The 18,133-nt window shown below is 43.1% G+C and overlaps 1 protein-coding gene across 1 annotated transcript in view; it reads right to left on the bottom strand.

Annotated features, from left to right (window-relative positions):
* Window positions 1–18,133, bottom strand: part of LOC121399247 (receptor-type tyrosine-protein phosphatase F-like) — a 51,178-nt gene that overhangs the window by 13,029 nt on the left and 20,016 nt on the right. Inside the window, exons 6-10 of the mRNA XM_041579294.1 lie at window positions 13,193–13,304; window positions 11,306–11,373; window positions 8,809–8,948; window positions 8,020–8,107; window positions 7,840–7,910 (exon numbers count right to left, since the gene is read on the bottom strand). Of these exons, the coding sequence (XP_041435228.1) occupies window positions 7,840–7,910; window positions 8,020–8,107; window positions 8,809–8,948; window positions 11,306–11,373; window positions 13,193–13,304 (479 nt within the window). The remainder of the gene's footprint in view (window positions 1–7,839; window positions 7,911–8,019; window positions 8,108–8,808; window positions 8,949–11,305; window positions 11,374–13,192; window positions 13,305–18,133) is intronic.

The following is an 18,133-nucleotide window of genomic DNA, read 5'->3' as shown; positions in this document are numbered from 1 at the left end:
AGGGTGATCTATACTCATAACTTTATATTGGGAATAAGACACAGGCAGGTGTGTGGGACAAGACTCTGTTGCTGAAGTAACATTCTTAATAGAAAAAATACTGTACAAAAAGACATTGGGCTGAGCAGTAGAGATGTCGCAAACTGTTCGCCGGCGAACTTGTTCGCGCGAACATCGGGTGTTCGCGCTCGCCGGAAGTTCGCGAACGTCGCGCGACGTTCGCCATTTTGGGTTCGCCATTGTTGGCGCTTTTTTTTGCCCTCTCACCCCAGACCAGCAGGACATGGCAGCCAATCAGGAAGCTCTCCCCTGGACCACTCCCCTTCCCTATAAAAACCGAAGCCCTGCAGCGTTTTTTCACTCTGCCTGTGTGTGCTGAAGAGATAGTGTAGGGAGAGAGCTGCTGCCTGTTAGTGATTTCAGGGACAGTTGAAAGTTTGCTGGCTAGTAATCGTTTTGATACTGCTCTGTTATTGGAGGGACAGAAGTCTGCAGGGGTTTGAGGGACATTTAAGCTTAGGTAGCTTTGCTGGCTAGTAATCTACCTTCTACTGCAGTGCTCTGTATGTAGCTGCAGTGGGCAGCTGTCCTGCTTCTGATCTCATCTGCTGACTGCTGCAATAACAGTAGTCCTTGTAAGGACTGCTTTTATTTATTTTTTTGTTGTTTTACTACTACTACTACTACTACTATAAGAGCCCAGTGCTATTAGTCTAGCAGTGTTGGGGAGTGGGACTGGTGTGCTAATCTGCTGCTCCTAGTAGTTCAGCAGCACCAACTTTAATTTTTTTTTTTAATATTCATTTTTTTTTATTTTACTTTTTTTATTTTACTACCGCTGTAGTAGTGTATAAGTTGACCTTTTAGGCATTATTTGCCCTGTAGGCATTATTTGCACACTGTTTTCTTCAACCCGCCATCTAGCTGTGTGACCTTGTTCACATTCTGTCTAAATATCCATAATATTACCGTCTCCAGAAAAAACACCGGGAGTGACTTTTTTCAAGCAGCCATAATATATTTTACGTAATCCGTATCCACCGCTGTAGTAGTGTATACGTTGACCTTGTAGGCATTATTTGCACACTGTTTTCTTCAACCCGCCATCTAGCTGTGTGAGCTTGTTCACATTTTGTCTAAATATTGATAATATTATCGTCTCTAGAAAAACCACTTGAGTTACTTTTTTCAAGCAGCATTCATATATTTTACGTAATCCGTATCCACCGCTGTAGTAGTGTATACGTTGACCTTGTAGGCATTATTTGCACACTGTTTTCTTCAACCCGCCATCTAGCTGTGTGACCTTGTTCACATTCTGTCTAAATATCCATAATATTACCGTCTCCAGAAAAAACACTGAGTGACTTTTTTCAAGCAGCATTCATATATTTTACGTAATCCGTATCCACCGCTGTAGTAGTGTATACGTTGACCTTGTAGGCATTATTTGCACACTGTTTTCTTCAACCCGCCATCTAGCTGTGTGACCTTGTTCACATTCTGTCTAAATATCCATAATATTACCGTCTCCAGAAAAAACACTGGAGTGACTTTTTTTCAAGCAGCCATAATATATTTTACGTAATCCGTATCCACCGCTGTAGTAGTGTATACGTTGACCTTGTAGGCATTATTTGCACAGTGTTTCTTCAACCCGCCATCTAGCTGTGTGACCTTGTTCACATTCTGTCTAAATATCCATAATATTACCGTCTCCAGAAAAAACACCGGAGTGACTTTTTTCAAGCAGCCATAATATATTTTACGTAATCCGTATCCACCGCTGTAGTAGTGTATACGTTGACCTTGTAGGCATTATTTGCACACTGTTTTCTTCAACCCGCCATCTAGCTGTGTGACCTTGTTCACATTCTGTCTAAATATCCATAATATTACCGTCTCCAGAAAAAACACCGGAGTGACTTTTTTCAAGCAGCCATAATATATTTTACGTAATCCGTATCCACCGCTGTAGTAGTGTATACGTTGACCTTGTAGGCATTATTTGCACACTGTTTTTCTTCAACCCGCCATCTAGCTGTGTGACCTTGTTCACATTCTGTCTAAATATCCATAATATTACCGTCTCCAGAAAAAACACCGGAGTGACTTTTTTCAAGCAGCCATAATATATTTTACGTAATCCGTATCCACCGCTGTAGTAGTGTATACGTTGACCTTGTAGGCATTATTTGCACACTGTTTTCTTCAACCCGCCATCTAGCTGTGTGACCTTGTTCACATTCTGTCTAAATATCCATAATATTACCGTCTCCAGAAAAAACACCGGAGTGACTTTTTTCAAGCAGCATTCATATATTTTACGTAATCCGTATCCACCGCTGTAGTAGTGTATACGTTGACCTTGTAGGCATTATTTGCACACTGTTTTCTTCAACCCGCCATCTAGCTGTGTGAGCTTGTTCACATTTTGTCTAAATATTGATAATATTATCGTCTCTAGAAAAACCACTTGAGTTACTTTTTTCAAGCAGCATTCATTATATTTTACGTAATCCGTATCCACCGCTGTAGTAGTGTATACGTTGACCTTGTAGGCATTATTTGCACACTGTTTTCTTCAACCCGCCATCTAGCTGTGTGACCTTGTTCACATTCTGTCTAAATATCCATAATATTACCGTCTCCAGAAAAAACACCGGAGTACTTTTTTCAAGCAGCATTCATATATTTTACGTAATCCGTATCCACCGCTGTAGTAGTGTATACGTTGACCTTGTAGGCATTATTTGCACACTGTTTTCTTCAACCCGCCATCTAGCTGTGTGACCTTGTTCACATTCTGTCTAAATATCCATAATATTACCGTCTCCAGAAAAAACACCGGAGTACTTTTTTCAAGCAGCCATTAATATATTTTACGTAATCCGTATCCACCGCTGTAGTAGTGTATACGTTGACCTTGTAGGCATTATTTGCACACTGTTTTCTTCAACCCGCCATCAGCTGTGTGACTTGTTCACATTCTGTCTAAATATCATAATATTACCGTCTCCAGAAAAAACACCGAGTTACTTTTTTCAAGCAGCATTCATATATTTTACGTAATCCGTATCCACCGCTGTAGTAGTGTATACGTTGACCTTGTAGGCATTATTTGCACACTGTTTTCTTCAACCCGCCATCGAGCTGTGTGACCTTGTTCACATTTTGTCTAAATATTGATAATATTATCGTCTCTAGAAAAACCACTTGAGTTACTTTTTTTCAAGCAGCATTCATATATTTTACGTAATCCGTATCCACCGCTGTAGTAGTGTATACGTTGACTTGTAGGCATTATTTGCACAGTGTTTTCTTCAACCCGCCATCTAGCTGTGTGTATTATCGTTTCCAGAAAAACCAACTGAGTTTTTGTTGTTGTTGTTGTTTTTTTAAAAATAATGCCAGGCAAAGGCAGGCCGCCACGCAGAGGCCGTGCTAGGGGCCGTGCTGCTATGCAATCCTGTGGCCCTAGCAAATTGCCCAGTTTTAAAAAGCCAATGACCCTGAACTCCCAAAATGCTGAAGAGGTAGTTGACTGGCTTACACAGCACACCCCATCCTCTACCGTTTCTAACTTTACCACAACATCCTCCTCATCCTCCACTGCTATGGCCACCCCACGTAACACTTCCTCCACCACCGGTGCCCCTTCTTCACTGGGGTCAGAGGAGTTATTTTCCCATGAGTTTCTTGAACTGAGTAATGCGCAACCATTATTGCCAGAAGAAGATGAAGGAGATGAGGACCTTACACCAGATTTAATTCTGGCAGAGAACACGATAGAGATGGACATAATGAGTGATGAGGAGGAGGTCCCCGCTGCTGCTTCCTTCTGTGATGTGTCAGAAGAAATTGATGCATCTGAGGAGAATGATGATGAGGAGATTGATGTTTTGTGGGTGCCTAGTAGAAGAGAGCAAGAGGAGGGTAGTTCAGATGGAGAGACGGAGAGTCAGAGAGGCAGTAGGAGAATAAGACTTAGAAGAAGCAGGGAGGACAGCCCGCAGGGATCAGTAGGGCAACAACATGTATCGGCACCTGTGTTCAGCCGGCCAACGCACCCGCCATTGCCGCCAATACCGCCAACTCGCCAACTTCTACTGTTACCGCCAGATCGCACACTTCCAAAAAGTCAGCAGTGTGGGATTTTTTTAATGTGTGTGCCTCTGACAAAAGCATTGTAATTTGCAATGAGTGCAGTCAGAAACTGAGCCTTGGTAAGCCCAACAGCCACATAGGTACAACTTCTATGCGAAGGCACATGAGCGGCAAGCACAAAGCACTTTGGGAGCAACACCTCAAAGGCAACAGGCAAACTAAAAGCCACACTCCTTCTGGTCCAGCATCTTACTGCTCTACCTCTGCTCTCCTTGACCCGTCTGAACCACCCTCCACTCCGCCTTCCACCTTGACCACCTGTTCCCATTCCCAGTCATCTGCCACCAGCCAAGTTTCTGTGAAGGCCATGTTTGAGCGTAAGAAGCCAATGTCTGACTGTCACCCCCTTGCCCGGCGTCTGACAGCTGGCTTGTCTGCACTCTTAGCCCGCCAGCTTTTACCATACCAGCTGGTGGACTCTGAGGCCTTCCGCAAATTTGTAGCAATTGGGACACCGCAGTGGAAGGTACCCAGCCGCAATTTTTTTTCTAAAAAGGGAATACCACACCTGTACCAACATGTGCAGAGCCAAGTTACCGCATCTCTGTCACTTAGTGTTGGGCCAAAGGTCCATATGACTACTGACGCATGGTCCTCCAAGCATGGTCAGGGCAGGTATGTCACCTACACTGCCCACTGGGTGAACTTGGTAATGGCTGGGAAGCAGGGAATGGGTAGCTCAACAACAACAGTGGAGTTGGTGTCACCGCCACGGATTGCACGCGGTTCTGCCACCACCTCTACTCCTCCATCGCTCTCTACCTCGTCTTCTTCTTCTTCTTACTCTGCTGCTGGGTCCTCCTTCTCCTCCTCCACACCTGTGCACCCCCAGCTCCCCCTAGGCTATTCGACGTGCCAGGTACGCCGTTGTCACGCTGTCTTGGGGATGACGTGCCTGGAAAGCAAAAACCATACCGGATCTGTACTCCTGTCATCTCTGCAGTCACAGGCCGATCGGTGGCTGACCCCACACCAACTGCAGATCGGAAAAGTGGTGTGTGACAATGGAAGCAATCTGTTGGCAGCGTTGAGACTAGGCAATTTAACACATGTGCCCTGCATGGCACATGTGTTAAATTTAATAGTCCAACGTTTTGTCTCCAAGTACCCAGGATTCCAGGACGTTCTCACCCAGTCCAGAAAGGTGTCGGCCCATTTCAGACGTTCCTACACAGCCATGGCACGCCTTGCTGACATTCAGCAGCGCTACAACATGCCAGTCAGGCGTTTGATTTCTGACAGCCAGACTCGCTGGAATTCAACGCTCCTTATGTTGGAACGTCTGCTGCAACAACAAAGGGCCGTCAACGAGTACCTTTTTGAACTGGGTGGTAGGACTGGATCTGCAGAGCTGGGGATTTTTTTCCCCCGTTACTGGGTGCTTATGCGCGATGCCTGCAGGCTCATGCGACCTTTTGAAGAGGTGACAAATATGGTCAGTCGCACCGAAGGCACCATCAGCGACCTAATACCCTTCGCTTTATTCCTGGAGCGTGCCGTGCGACGAGTGACAGATGAGGCTGTAGACCAGCGTGACGAGGAGCTGGAAGCGCACGATTTCTGGTCGGAATCACCAGAACAAACCCAGGCACCTGCTGCAACGCAGGGAGAGGTGCCAGAAGTGGAGTCAGAGGAGGAAGGTGGCTTTGTGGAGGAGGAGGAGGAGGACCAACAGGAGCAGGCTTCCCAGGGGGCTAGTGGTGACCTTTTGGGGACCCCTGGTCTTGTACGTGGCTGGGGGGAGGAGACCGTGGATGATGCAGTCCTTGATAATGAGGAAGCGGAGATGGATAGCTCTGCATCCAACCTTGTGAGAATGGGGTCTTTCATGCTGTCATGCCTGTTGAAGGACCCCCGTATCAAGAGGCTTAAGGAGAAGGACCTGTACTGGGTCGCAACGCTACTAGACCCTCGGTACAAGCATAAAGTGGCAGAAATGTTACCAACATACCACAAGTCCGAAAAGATGCGGCATTTACAAACCAGCCTGCAAAACATGTTGTACAATGCTTTTAAGGGTGATGTCACTTCAGGAACTCATCAACATTCCAGGGGCAGAGGTGCCAGTAATCCTGCCACGAGCGCACCTGCAAGGACAAAGCCCTTTGGCCAGTCTGTAACGTCAGACATGCAAATGTTTTTCTGTCCAAGGCAGCGCCACAACCCTTCTGGATCCACCCTCAAAGAACGCCTCGACCGGCAGGTAGCGGACTACCTGGCATTAACTGCAGATATCGACACTCTGAGGAGCGATGAACCCCTGGACTACTGGGTGCACAGGCTTGATCTGTGGCCAGAGCTGTCACAATTTGCCATGAACCTCTTGTCTTGCCCCGCCTCAAGTGTCCTCTCAGAAAGGACCTTCAGTGCAGCAGGAGGGATTGTAACTGAGAAGAGAACTCGCCTAGGTCACAAAAGTGTGGATTACCTGACCTTTATTAAAATGAATGAGGGGTGGATCTCGGAGGGTTACTGCACGCCGGAAGACTTGTTCTGAGTTTCTGACTCCCCATGCAGCTGTCCTTCTCTGCACGCCTCATGACTCCACATACAGCTGTCCTTTAGCGTCCTCCTCCCTCCGCCACCGTTACAAACTAGGGTGCAAACCCTACTGGTTTAATTTTTTCTGGCCTCTGTGCTTCAGTGGCTGCAACCAAAAAAACTGGGCAAATAATGTCTACAAGGTCAACGTATGGCAAAAAATGACTATTTTCAGCATTTATATGGCATATTTTTTCTGGCAACTGTGCTTCAGTGGCTGCGTCCAAAAAAATGCATATTTTCTGCATTTATATGGCATAATTTTTCTGGCCTCTGTGCTTCAGTGGCTGCAACCAAAAAAATGCATATTTTCAGCATTTATATGGCATAATTTTTCTGGCCTCTGTGCTTCAGTGGCTGCAACCAAAAAAATTTATATTTTCAGCATTTATATGGCATAATTTTTCTGGCCTCTGTGCTTCAGTGGCTGCAACCAAAAAAATGCATATTTTCAGCATTTATATGGCATAATTTTTCTGGCAACTGTGCTTCAGTGGCTGCGACCAAAAAAATGACTATTTTCAGCATTTATATGGCATATTTTTTCTGGCCTCTGTGCTTCAGTGGCTGCGGCCAAAAAAACTGGGCAAACAATGCCTACAAGGTCAACGTATGGCAGTTGTTTAAAGAGAACAGTAGATTACTAGCCAGCAAAGCTACCTAAGCTAAAATGTCCCTCAAATCCCTGCAGACTTCTGTCCCTCCAATACAGAGCAGTATCAAGCAGATTACTAGCCAGCAAACTTACTATCATCTGTCCCTGAAATCACTAACAGCTCTCCCCCTACACTAGCTCTTCCAAGCACACACAGGCAGATTTTTCAGATACATTTTTGCCCTTGATCCCCCTCTGGCATGCCACTGTCCAGGTCGTTGCACCCTTTAAACAACTTTAAAATCATTTTTCTGGCCAGAAATGTCTTTTCTAGATGTTAAAGTTCGCCTTCCCATTGAAGTCTATGGGGTTCGCGAACCGTTCGCGAACCGCTCGCGTTTTTGCGCAAGTTCGCGAATATGTTCGCGAACTTTTTTTCCGACGTTCGCTACATCCCTACTGAGCAGAGTGTTGTTACTATGAGTAGAGCGAGGGGTCAGTACTGAGGTTGTGTATCAAGGGATCACTGTACTCACATCTATGTACGAGGCATTGATATAATCCGACCCTGAGGGGTTTGAGCGCAGAATCACACGGCAGTTATCATCTGAGGAGCAAACACAGAGCGTGAGAGCTGCTGAGCATTCTGGGTACCACAGAGTTACAGATCTATGATAATTACCCTACTATTTCACATTACACATAGTTGTACTTACAAGGGATAACATTTTTGTATCGGTCCTTAGTTTTGTTCTGCTCAGATGAGGCAGCGGCACAGGGGTACAAGGGGCCCGAGGGCAGTTCCTGGAAATGTAGGCAAATATCACAAATAAAGCTGAGAGTAGGGATGTAGCGAACCGCCGAGTATGTGTTCGCGAACGCCGTTCGCGAACACCAGCAAAAAATGCGAACAGTTCGCGAACTGTTCGCGAACTTCGAACATCCGAAAATCGTTCGATTCGAACGATCGAATGATTTTAATCGTTCGATTGAACGATTTTCGTTCGAATCGAACGAAAATCGTTTGATTTTAGCGATCGAATGGTCGAATGGTCGAACGATTTTGACGCGAACGCCTATTGGCGAACGTCGCGCGACGTTCGCGAACTTGCGGCGGACGCGAACAGTCGAAGTTCGCACGAACTAGTTCGCCGGCGAACAGTTCGCTACATCCCTAGCTGAGAGTACAAATCCCAGACAACACTTAAGGAGACCATATACAGGCTGAGAGAAGCTGCCTATAGACAAAGTCAGCCCAGTGTATGGGGTCCCAGATGGGCTTCCACGATCAATATCTGGCCAGAAATCGGGCGGATGTTGATTGGGTAGGATTAGAATTCCCGTTGGATGGAGGACCGTATCAGCGTTGAGATGTGATCTCTGGGCCCTAGGGAAGAGATCTGCTCATTTGACCCCTTTATACCAAGTCACAATTCCCTTTTTATATAAGGTCAGTATGAAGAGTAACTTTAGGGAAACACCTAGGAAAAGCTTGTCCTACACACCTTGTATTCCTTGGGACGCCCCACAGGTAACATGTTGGAATTCTCCTCATCACCCTCTTTATTGACCAACAGCTCCTCATTCCGAAACCTTTTTACAACCTCAAGTAGATCATCGACTGGAATGTCTCTCTTCTTCTTACCTGTACAGATCAGAGACACAGGCAAGAACTCCACAAATAAGTTTCCATGGAGGAGAAGAAATGGATCACAGCTGTAAGATGTGACAGTTTTACTCACCCTTTATTTAATTAGTCTCTGGAAGGGTTTATACAGCAACAAAGATAGATGGGAGTACTGGTACTAGCAGGTTACAGTATAGCTACAAACACATAACAGTATACATACTAGCAGATGAGATTATGTGTACAAACAGATGGGAGTATGGGTACTAGCAGGTTAGGGTTAGTTAAGAGAGTATGAGTATTAGCAGGTTATAGTATGTGTACAACTAGATGAGAGTATGGGCACAACTAGATGAGGATATGGGCACAACTAGATGAGGATATGGGCACAACTAGATGAGGATATGGGTACAACTAGATGAGGGTATGGGCACAACTAGATGAGGGTATGGGCACAACTAGATGAGAGTATGGATACAACTAGATGAGAGTATGGGCACAACTGGATGAGAGTATGGATACAACTAGATGAGGGTATGGGCACAACTAGATGAGGATATGGGCACAACTAGATGAGGATATGGGCACAACTAGATGAGGGTATGGGCACAACTAGATGAGGGTATGGGCACAACTAGATGAGAGTATGGGTACAATTAGATGAGGATATGGGTACAACTAGATGAGAGTATGGGTACAATTAGATGAGGATATGGGTACAACTAGATGAGAGTATGGATACAACTAGATGAGGGTATGGGTACAATTAGATGAGGGTATGGGTACAACTAGATGAGGGTATTGGTATAACTAGATGAGAGTATGGGTACAACTAGATGAGAGTATGGGCACAACTAGATGAGAGTATAGATACAACTAGATGAGGGTATGGGTACAATTAGATGAGGGTATGGGTACAACTAGATGAGAGTATGGGCACAATTAGATGAGGATATGGGTACAAGTAGATGAGGATATGAGTACAACTAGATGAGGGTATGGGCACAACTAGATGAGAGTATGGGTACAACTAGATGAGAGTATTGGTATAACTAGATGAGAGTATGGATACAACTAGATGAGAGTATGGGCACAACTAGATGAGAGTATGGATACAACTAGATGAGAGTATGGGCACAACTAGATGAGAGTATGGATACAACTAGATGAGAGTATGGGCACAACTAGATGAGAGTATTGGTATAACTAGATGAGAGTATGGATACAACTAGATGAGAGTATGGGCACAACTAGATGAGAGTATGGGTACAACTAGATGAGAGTATGGGCACAACTAGATGAGAGTATGGGCACAACTAGATGAGAGTATGGGTACAACTAGATGAGGGTATGGGTACAACTAGATGAGGGTATGGGTACAACTAGATGAGAGTATGGGTACAACTAGATGAGGGTATGGGTACAATTAGATGAGAGTATGGGCACAACTAGATGAGAGTATTGGTATAACTAGATGAGAGTATGGATACAACTAGATGAGAGTATGGATACAACTAGATGAGAGTATGGGTACAACTAGATGAGAGTATGGGCACAACTAGATGAGAGTATGGGTACAATTAGATGAGGGTATGGGTACAACTAGATGAGAGTATGGGCACAACTAGATGAGAGTATGGGTACAACTAGATGAGAGTATGGGTACAACTAGATGAGAGTATGGGTACAATTAGATGAGAGTATGGGCACAACTAGATGAGAGTATTGGTATAACTAGATGAGAGTATGGATACAACTAGATGAGAGTATGGGCACAACTAGATGAGAGTATGGGTACAACTAGATGAGAGTATGGGTACAACTAGATGAGAGTATTGGTATAACTAGATGAGAGTATGGATACAACTAGATGAGAGTATGGGCACAACTAGATGAGAGTATGGGTACAACTAGATGAGAGTATGGGCACAACTAGATGAGAGTATGGGCACAACTAGATGAGAGTATGGGTACAACTAGATGAGGGTATGGGTACAACTAGATGAGGGTATGGGTACAACTAGATGAGAGTATGGGTACAACTAGATGAGGGTATGGGTACAATTAGATGAGAGTATGGGCACAACTAGATGAGAGTATTGGTATAACTAGATGAGAGTATGGATACAACTAGATGAGAGTATGGGCACAACTAGATGAGAGTATGGGTACAACTAGATGAGAGTATGGGCACAATTAGATGAGGATATGGGTACAACTAGATGAGAGTATGGGTACAATTAGACGAGGTTATGGGTACAATTAGATGAGGATATGGGCACAACTAGATAAGGGTATGGGTAAAGAGTATGGCTATTAGTAGGATACAGTATGGATACTTATAGCAGATGTAGGTGCTGTTTGAACTCACTCACCATGAGCATTTCTGTTGCCCATTGGGATCCAATTGGACAGGCCAAAAGAAGACTGACACATTGCAGATCTGAATTATCAATGACATACATAATTAGTATAAATATAAAGGGAAGACCCAGTGTAAGCTCTTGGGAGAAGGGGCTGAGAGTATCAAATTGACAGACAGTTCTTATTTAAATAACAAGATATGGCCCAAGGGGCCCCAACAGAACTAGAGAAGGTACAGGATACTCATATACAGGGAGTAATGGCTGAATTATAAGTACAATTTAACTGCTAATAAAAGTGCCAGCCGCCTGTTTATCTAAGGGTTAATACCATTTTACAGGTACACCTACCACAGGGGGCAGTGTAGGGACTAGAACATCATCTGGGGATATTTATAGTGAAGGTCCATGTACTGCTCTTCTTCTGCATTGTCTGGGTGGGTGTCACATTGGAGGTACAGTATTATACAGTATTATATAGTATTATATAGTATTATACAGTATTATACAGTATACATATATTATATAGTATTATACAGTATTATACAGTATTATATAGTATTATACAGTATTATACAGTATACATATATTATATAGTATTATACAGTATTATATAGTATTATACAGTATTATATAGTATTATATAGTATTATACAGTATACATATATTATATAGTATTATACAGTATTATATAGTATTATACAGTATTATACAGTATACATATATTATATAGTATTATACAGTATTATATAGTATTATACAGTATTATATAGTATTATATAGTATTATACAGTATACATATATTATATAGTATTATACAGTATTATATAGTATTATACAGTATTATACAGTATACATATATTATATAGTATTATACAGTATTATATAGTATTATACAGTATTATACAGTATACATATATTATATAGTATTATATAGTATTATATAGTATTATACAGTATTATACAGTATACATATATTATATAGTATTATATAGTATTATATAGTATTATATAGTATTATACAGTATTATACAGTATACATATATTATATAGGTTCTAATCCAATGACTGAGTTGCTTTTGGGGACAGACATTAGACATTAGAGCAGGTGCTGCCCCCTATAGGCACTGAGTTTGCAAGAGAAGACATTGAGCCTGACATGAGTGGGTTATTGGGGTGCCCCCAACTACAGAACCAGAAATGAGAGGAACTCTCAGGTTACATTCATTGTTATTGACCCCCCCCACAGGAATATTGATTAGTGGGAAAGTATTTATTGATAAAATCTGTCAGGGACACAATCATTGGTCAGTGAGTCTATTCATGGTGTGGTTTCATCTCACACAGGTGATCCAAAATCCTCACACCAGGTACAACACCCCAAGTCTTACTCAGTATATCGCCAGTTCTACGGATCTGAATAACAGAATTACCTGGGTATTTATACTTTGGTACCTCCATAGCAGCACCAAGGCTGCCCAATACAGTGGCCCTACAGACTGCCCCTCCCTTGCTTTGCCTTTATATACAGGAGGGGTCCCCAGTACTGACAGTAAAGACCCTACTCAAGTGCTATGTTCACCCTGTTTTGGGGGTGCTATAACAATAGTTACACAATACTATAATAAACTGTTCTTACCTCCCCCCAGTACCTGTCACTTCCCTCTATCCCTGGGGCAGGTCACTCAGCAACAGAACTGGCTGATCCCCCTAATTCTGACCTTGTCTGATAGCAGAAACATTATTGGGGTCCTGAGGAAGGTGGTAGAGTTTGTTGCTCAGAGCACATAGGGTACCTGGGGGCAACACACAGTTCTCTCCTTGTTTGTTACTAATTATCTCTTCAATCATCATCTGTGATATTATTATTATTCACTGTTAGAACAAAACTCTACCAACCTGACCAATCCCAGCTTGCAGAAGGCCAGCAGGACCACCAGGAGCAGCAGTAGGGCCCCGCCCCCTGCAAGTCCTCCAATCAGTGTAGGTGGGAGGGGCTGGTTTCCTGCGACTAAAGACAAAGACAGAGGCCGTCATGATACAGGTCATGTAAATAAATAAATTGTGCTGGTGAAGGAATGTGTTCACTAAGGTCTGGAATCAGCCGTGTATAAAGGGGTCTCAGCCTTTCATGCCCTGCTCTAAGCTCAGCTAATGAAGCCCATGGAGGGGGGACATAGTTCACTGCAAGACCCTTTATAGGTGATGTCATAATATAACGGAACTCAACACTTTTATCATCCCAGACCCCCATACCTGTTGTACCGACTGTATTACAAACTGCTCATGGGTTCAGTACAATATTAGCTTCCAAAGGAGTCCAAACATGACTGGGTTTGATACTGGGGGTGTCAGGAATATGTGGGCAGTGGGGCAGGTCACACAGATATTGGTCTGTAGGGAACTAGTACCAAAAACGATGACCGGTCAATATATATTATATAATTTCTCTCTATGTTCCATATATCGTCATTATATTATTACTCCTGATCATACTCACAAGAGGTTATAAAAACACTCAAACTGCTCTGCCACTACCTATCCAGTTACTTGATGCCCTTTATCTGTAATAGATAGTCCTGGGTTTCGAAGAGCTTATATAGCTCCAAGGAGACGGTGGACAACAGCGTTTGGCTGAGGTACAAGGGTAACTATGGCTGTGGCAGGACCAGGTGTAAGGCATGTTCGTTTATACAGGTGTCTAAGGAATTTTCAGCTACGTACACGGGTAGGAGGTATACTATTGGAAGATATTTTAATTGCTTGTCGACGGGAGTGATCTATTTGATAAATTGCAAGTGTGGTGCCCAATACGTAGGCAAAACTATAAGAAAAGTGGGCACACGATTCCTAGAACACCTATCAGCGGTTAATAGAGGGGATTATAGATCAGCAGTAGCGAAGCATATTTTGGAGAAACATGATGGGAAGATCGGGATATCCTTTCAGGTTATAGATAACATTAAACTGGGAGTAAGAGGAGGGGATCTAGATAGGAAACTATTGTGCAAGGAAGCATATTGGATTTATCAGTTAAAGACTTCGGAGACCCTTGGGGGAATGAATAGGGAATGGGAATTATCTTGTTTTTATTAAATTAAATTAAATTAAATTAAATTAATTAAATTATAGTAAATTATATATGTACTCATGTTCTATTAAATCATTCCAATTTAATTATTCCTTTTCTAATTGATGAATTTAATGTAGATTATCCCTGTGGTTTCTATATATAAGTACTCCCGCATTTTGCTACATTTGATGTTTAGGGAGTTTTTGTTTCATTAATGTTACAATTTTTGTGGCAGTTTCTGAGTGATCAGATAATAGTAATAACATAGTATCTTTACATGTTCAGTGAGCTTTATTCTTCTTTTTTCCTTTTTTTGTTTCTTTATCAGTTATGTTTTTAATTGTATATATGTTTTAGGTATTGATTTTGTATAGACATTGTTGGGCTATGGATTACCTGTTGTCAATTGTGGGAGGGTGTTATAAACATACAACACCTACCTGGGTTGGTTGATTTTTTCACCCAGGTGTGCTGTGGAGTTCACGTTCCCTTTATAAATTGGTGTGGGTGTGTGCAGGGGTTAGCTCCTGAGGAAGTGACGAGCTGTCACGAAACGCGTTGAGCACATGACCCAGGGGATTACAAGGGCATGCTGTTTGTCGATTGTTTTAATATGATGAAATAAAAATCTAAGTTTTTAATCGATTTTTGGCCATCTTGGTGCTCCATCTACGCATGAATTGGATATTATACTTTCACCGATGGGACCTCGGTCGGATGTGCAGCACAAGCTGAGCCAGTGATCGGTGAGTGCTCCCACTACTTACCTTGTTTTGGACATTGTCTATATTGGATCCCATTGTGGTGTAGCACCCGACACATTGTTTGTTTATAACCAACGGATTTTTACTACAGATATTGCATGCCCTTATTTATTGCTTTGTTGCTAATATGGCGGATCAACACAGGCTACGCCAAGCAGAGATTGTATTTTCGGAGACTACAACCAATGAGGGGTTAATGGACGAGGGAATGTTACCTGATCCCATTCATGTGTTCCGTACCTTGGAACGGGAAATGAAACGAGAAATACGCCTATGGTGGGATATTAGCTCACTTGAGAATTATATTAAATGTGAGCGGATACCCCGCGGTTTAAGGATTAAGAAATATCCTACCTTTTCAGAGGTGCCGGCTGAATTCATTACGGCCTGGAATGCTGCACTTACAGACTGTTCTAACAAATTAATGGATCTCATTATTTCATTTAATAAACAACAGCTGGTGAAGGTGCAGAAAGAAGTAACTGAGAGCCAAGTATTGTTACAATCAAAGAAATGCGCAGGTTTTGACAAAAGTTTATTGGATACACTGAATAGACAGATGCAACAATTTGAGTATATGGTTAAGACTAACAAGAGGGACAAATTTCAACGAGATAAACGTGACTACGATAGTGGACAGGTGTATGTTTGGAGATCCAATAGTGTGCCCATGCGCTCCCCACATGGGGGAGGGGGACAGAATTCTGTGCTCTCCGGCTCAGGACCTCGCTCAATACTTAAGAGGGACCGAGTGGTGCAGTTCGTGGGACACGAAAGCGAGATGCGGGGCATCCGTACACCTTCCCTTTCTCCTTCTTCTCCTTTTTTAAGGTCGGACCCGGAGGCCATGGACAACGACCGGATGGCGAGGCCGCAGTTATACAATCCAAGGTATCAGTCGACTCCGAGGATGGATCCTATGAAGACCCGCAGCTTTGGAAGGGGCAGAGGAGGAGGCGGAGGGGCGGACGGAGATACAGATCCATACCCCCAACAATGGTACTCGGGGAAAGGAGCACGCACCAAGCAGCGGTGAGTGGGCTACCCGACGGGGTCTCGTTTGGGACCGACGGGCAGATAACATCGGCTCCATTGGATGAGAGGGGTAAGCCTATTTTTGATAATATAATTAATCTGTCATCTAAGACTTTGACTTCGGATGAACTGTCAGTACTATCTAAGGGGCTTAACTTTATCCCCGATCTAAATTGCGATGATTTTTCTTTGATACTGGACTTGAATAGGTTTATACGGAACCTTACCCTGAAAAGACATTTTGCCCAAGAGGATACCGCCAGGGAGGACAATGATGATGTGACTCTGTCAGGGGCTGATACGCTGACACCTTCAGTTTTAACTGAATCGATGATTTCTTTACAGGATGGGGACTATGGAATGGGACAGGGGGGTGATATTCATGATTTTGGTGATTTATGCACATTAAATGTCCTAAATGATTTATTGAATGAAAACATTGACGATGCAGATTTGGCAGTGAGACATTCAGGGATGACGAGAAAGTCAGACTTCTATCCAGTTAATTCTAAGAGCCCACAAATATCTATATTTCAGAAATTGGTCCAATCGGACATTGAAAAGATGGTAGGTACCGTTAAGGGCACAAGATGTAAGAATTTGACAATAAGAGAATTTAAAGCACTACGGGGATTGAGTAAAGATAAAAGCATTGTTATCAAGCAGGCAGATAAGGGGGGGTCTGTTGTGGTTCTGGATGTGGGAACATATGAGAATGAGATTTTACGTCAGCTTAATGACACCGATACATATTCACGTATACAATCAGACCCCACAAAAAAGTTCATGAACCAATTGGATTCGATTCTACTTGAAGGGTATGATAATGGGGTACTGTCTAAAAGAGAATGGGAAGGCCTTGGGTGCAAGTCCCCTATTATTCCCGTCTTTCATGTACTACCCAAGGTACACAAGTCCTTGACGGAGGTTAAGGGCCGGCCCATTGTGGCAGGTATTGGTTCCCTAGGTTCTAATTTGTCAACTTATGTTGATGGATTATTACGACCTTTGGTTGAACAACTTCCAACCTATCTAAGGGATACCACGATGTGTATCGATAAGATACAAGGTACGGTTTGGCGTCCGGGATATAGATGGTTTTCCATGGACGTTGTGGCCCTCTATTCTTCCATCAACCATCAGTTGGGGATTGAGGCTATAAGTTTTTGGCTACAGAGAGAACGGGTTTTTCCAAGAGAACAGTCAGAATTTTTATTAGATTCTATCAATTTTCTTCTTAGGACAAACTATTTTCTTTTTGATGGACGTTTCTATTTACAGAAATGCGGGGCGGCGATGGGGGCGTCGTTCGCCCCCACATATGCCAACCTTTTTATGGGGTGGTTTGAACTACTCCATATTTTCGTCCCTGAGAACCCCTTTAAAGGACAATTAATCCGGTTTTTTCGCTACATTGATGATTGCATTGGCATATGGGATGGGGATGTAGATTCCTTAAATAAGTTTGTTGGATATTGTAATGAGAAGGTACAGGGATTGACATTTACTATGGATACACACGAAACTCAGATTCCTTTCCTTGACGTGATGTTTTATGTAAAGGAGGGTAAGATCGTCACTGATCTCTATAGAAAGCCTATCACACGGAACACTTTGTTACATTCAAGTAGTGCCCACCCCTCCAATTGCTTGAGGGGTATACCGGTGGGACAGTTCATACGCCTTAGAAGGATATGCTCTACATGGGAAACCTTTAATAGTCAGTCTATGCAACTTTGGGATCGGTTCCTTGAGAGAGGATATGATAATGAGGACATTAGGTCAGCCTATGAGAAGGCGGTGTCGATGGATAGAAAAATATTGCTACAAGGGAGTAACCATAGAGGGAAAGATAGGGGATTACAGAATAGACCCCTGAGATACTGTACTACTTTTGGTAAGGGAACAGGAGCAGTAACAAGGAGTATCAAGAAACACTGGGGGATTCTCATGCAAGATCAGGTGCTG

Source organism: Xenopus laevis, chromosome 1S, assembly GCF_017654675.1.
Source record: "Xenopus laevis strain J_2021 chromosome 1S, Xenopus_laevis_v10.1, whole genome shotgun sequence".
Classification (NCBI taxonomy): Eukaryota; Metazoa; Chordata; class Amphibia; order Anura; family Pipidae; genus Xenopus; species Xenopus laevis.
Note: the sequence above shows the minus strand (reverse complement) of the source record. Positions and strands in the feature narration are given on the sequence as shown.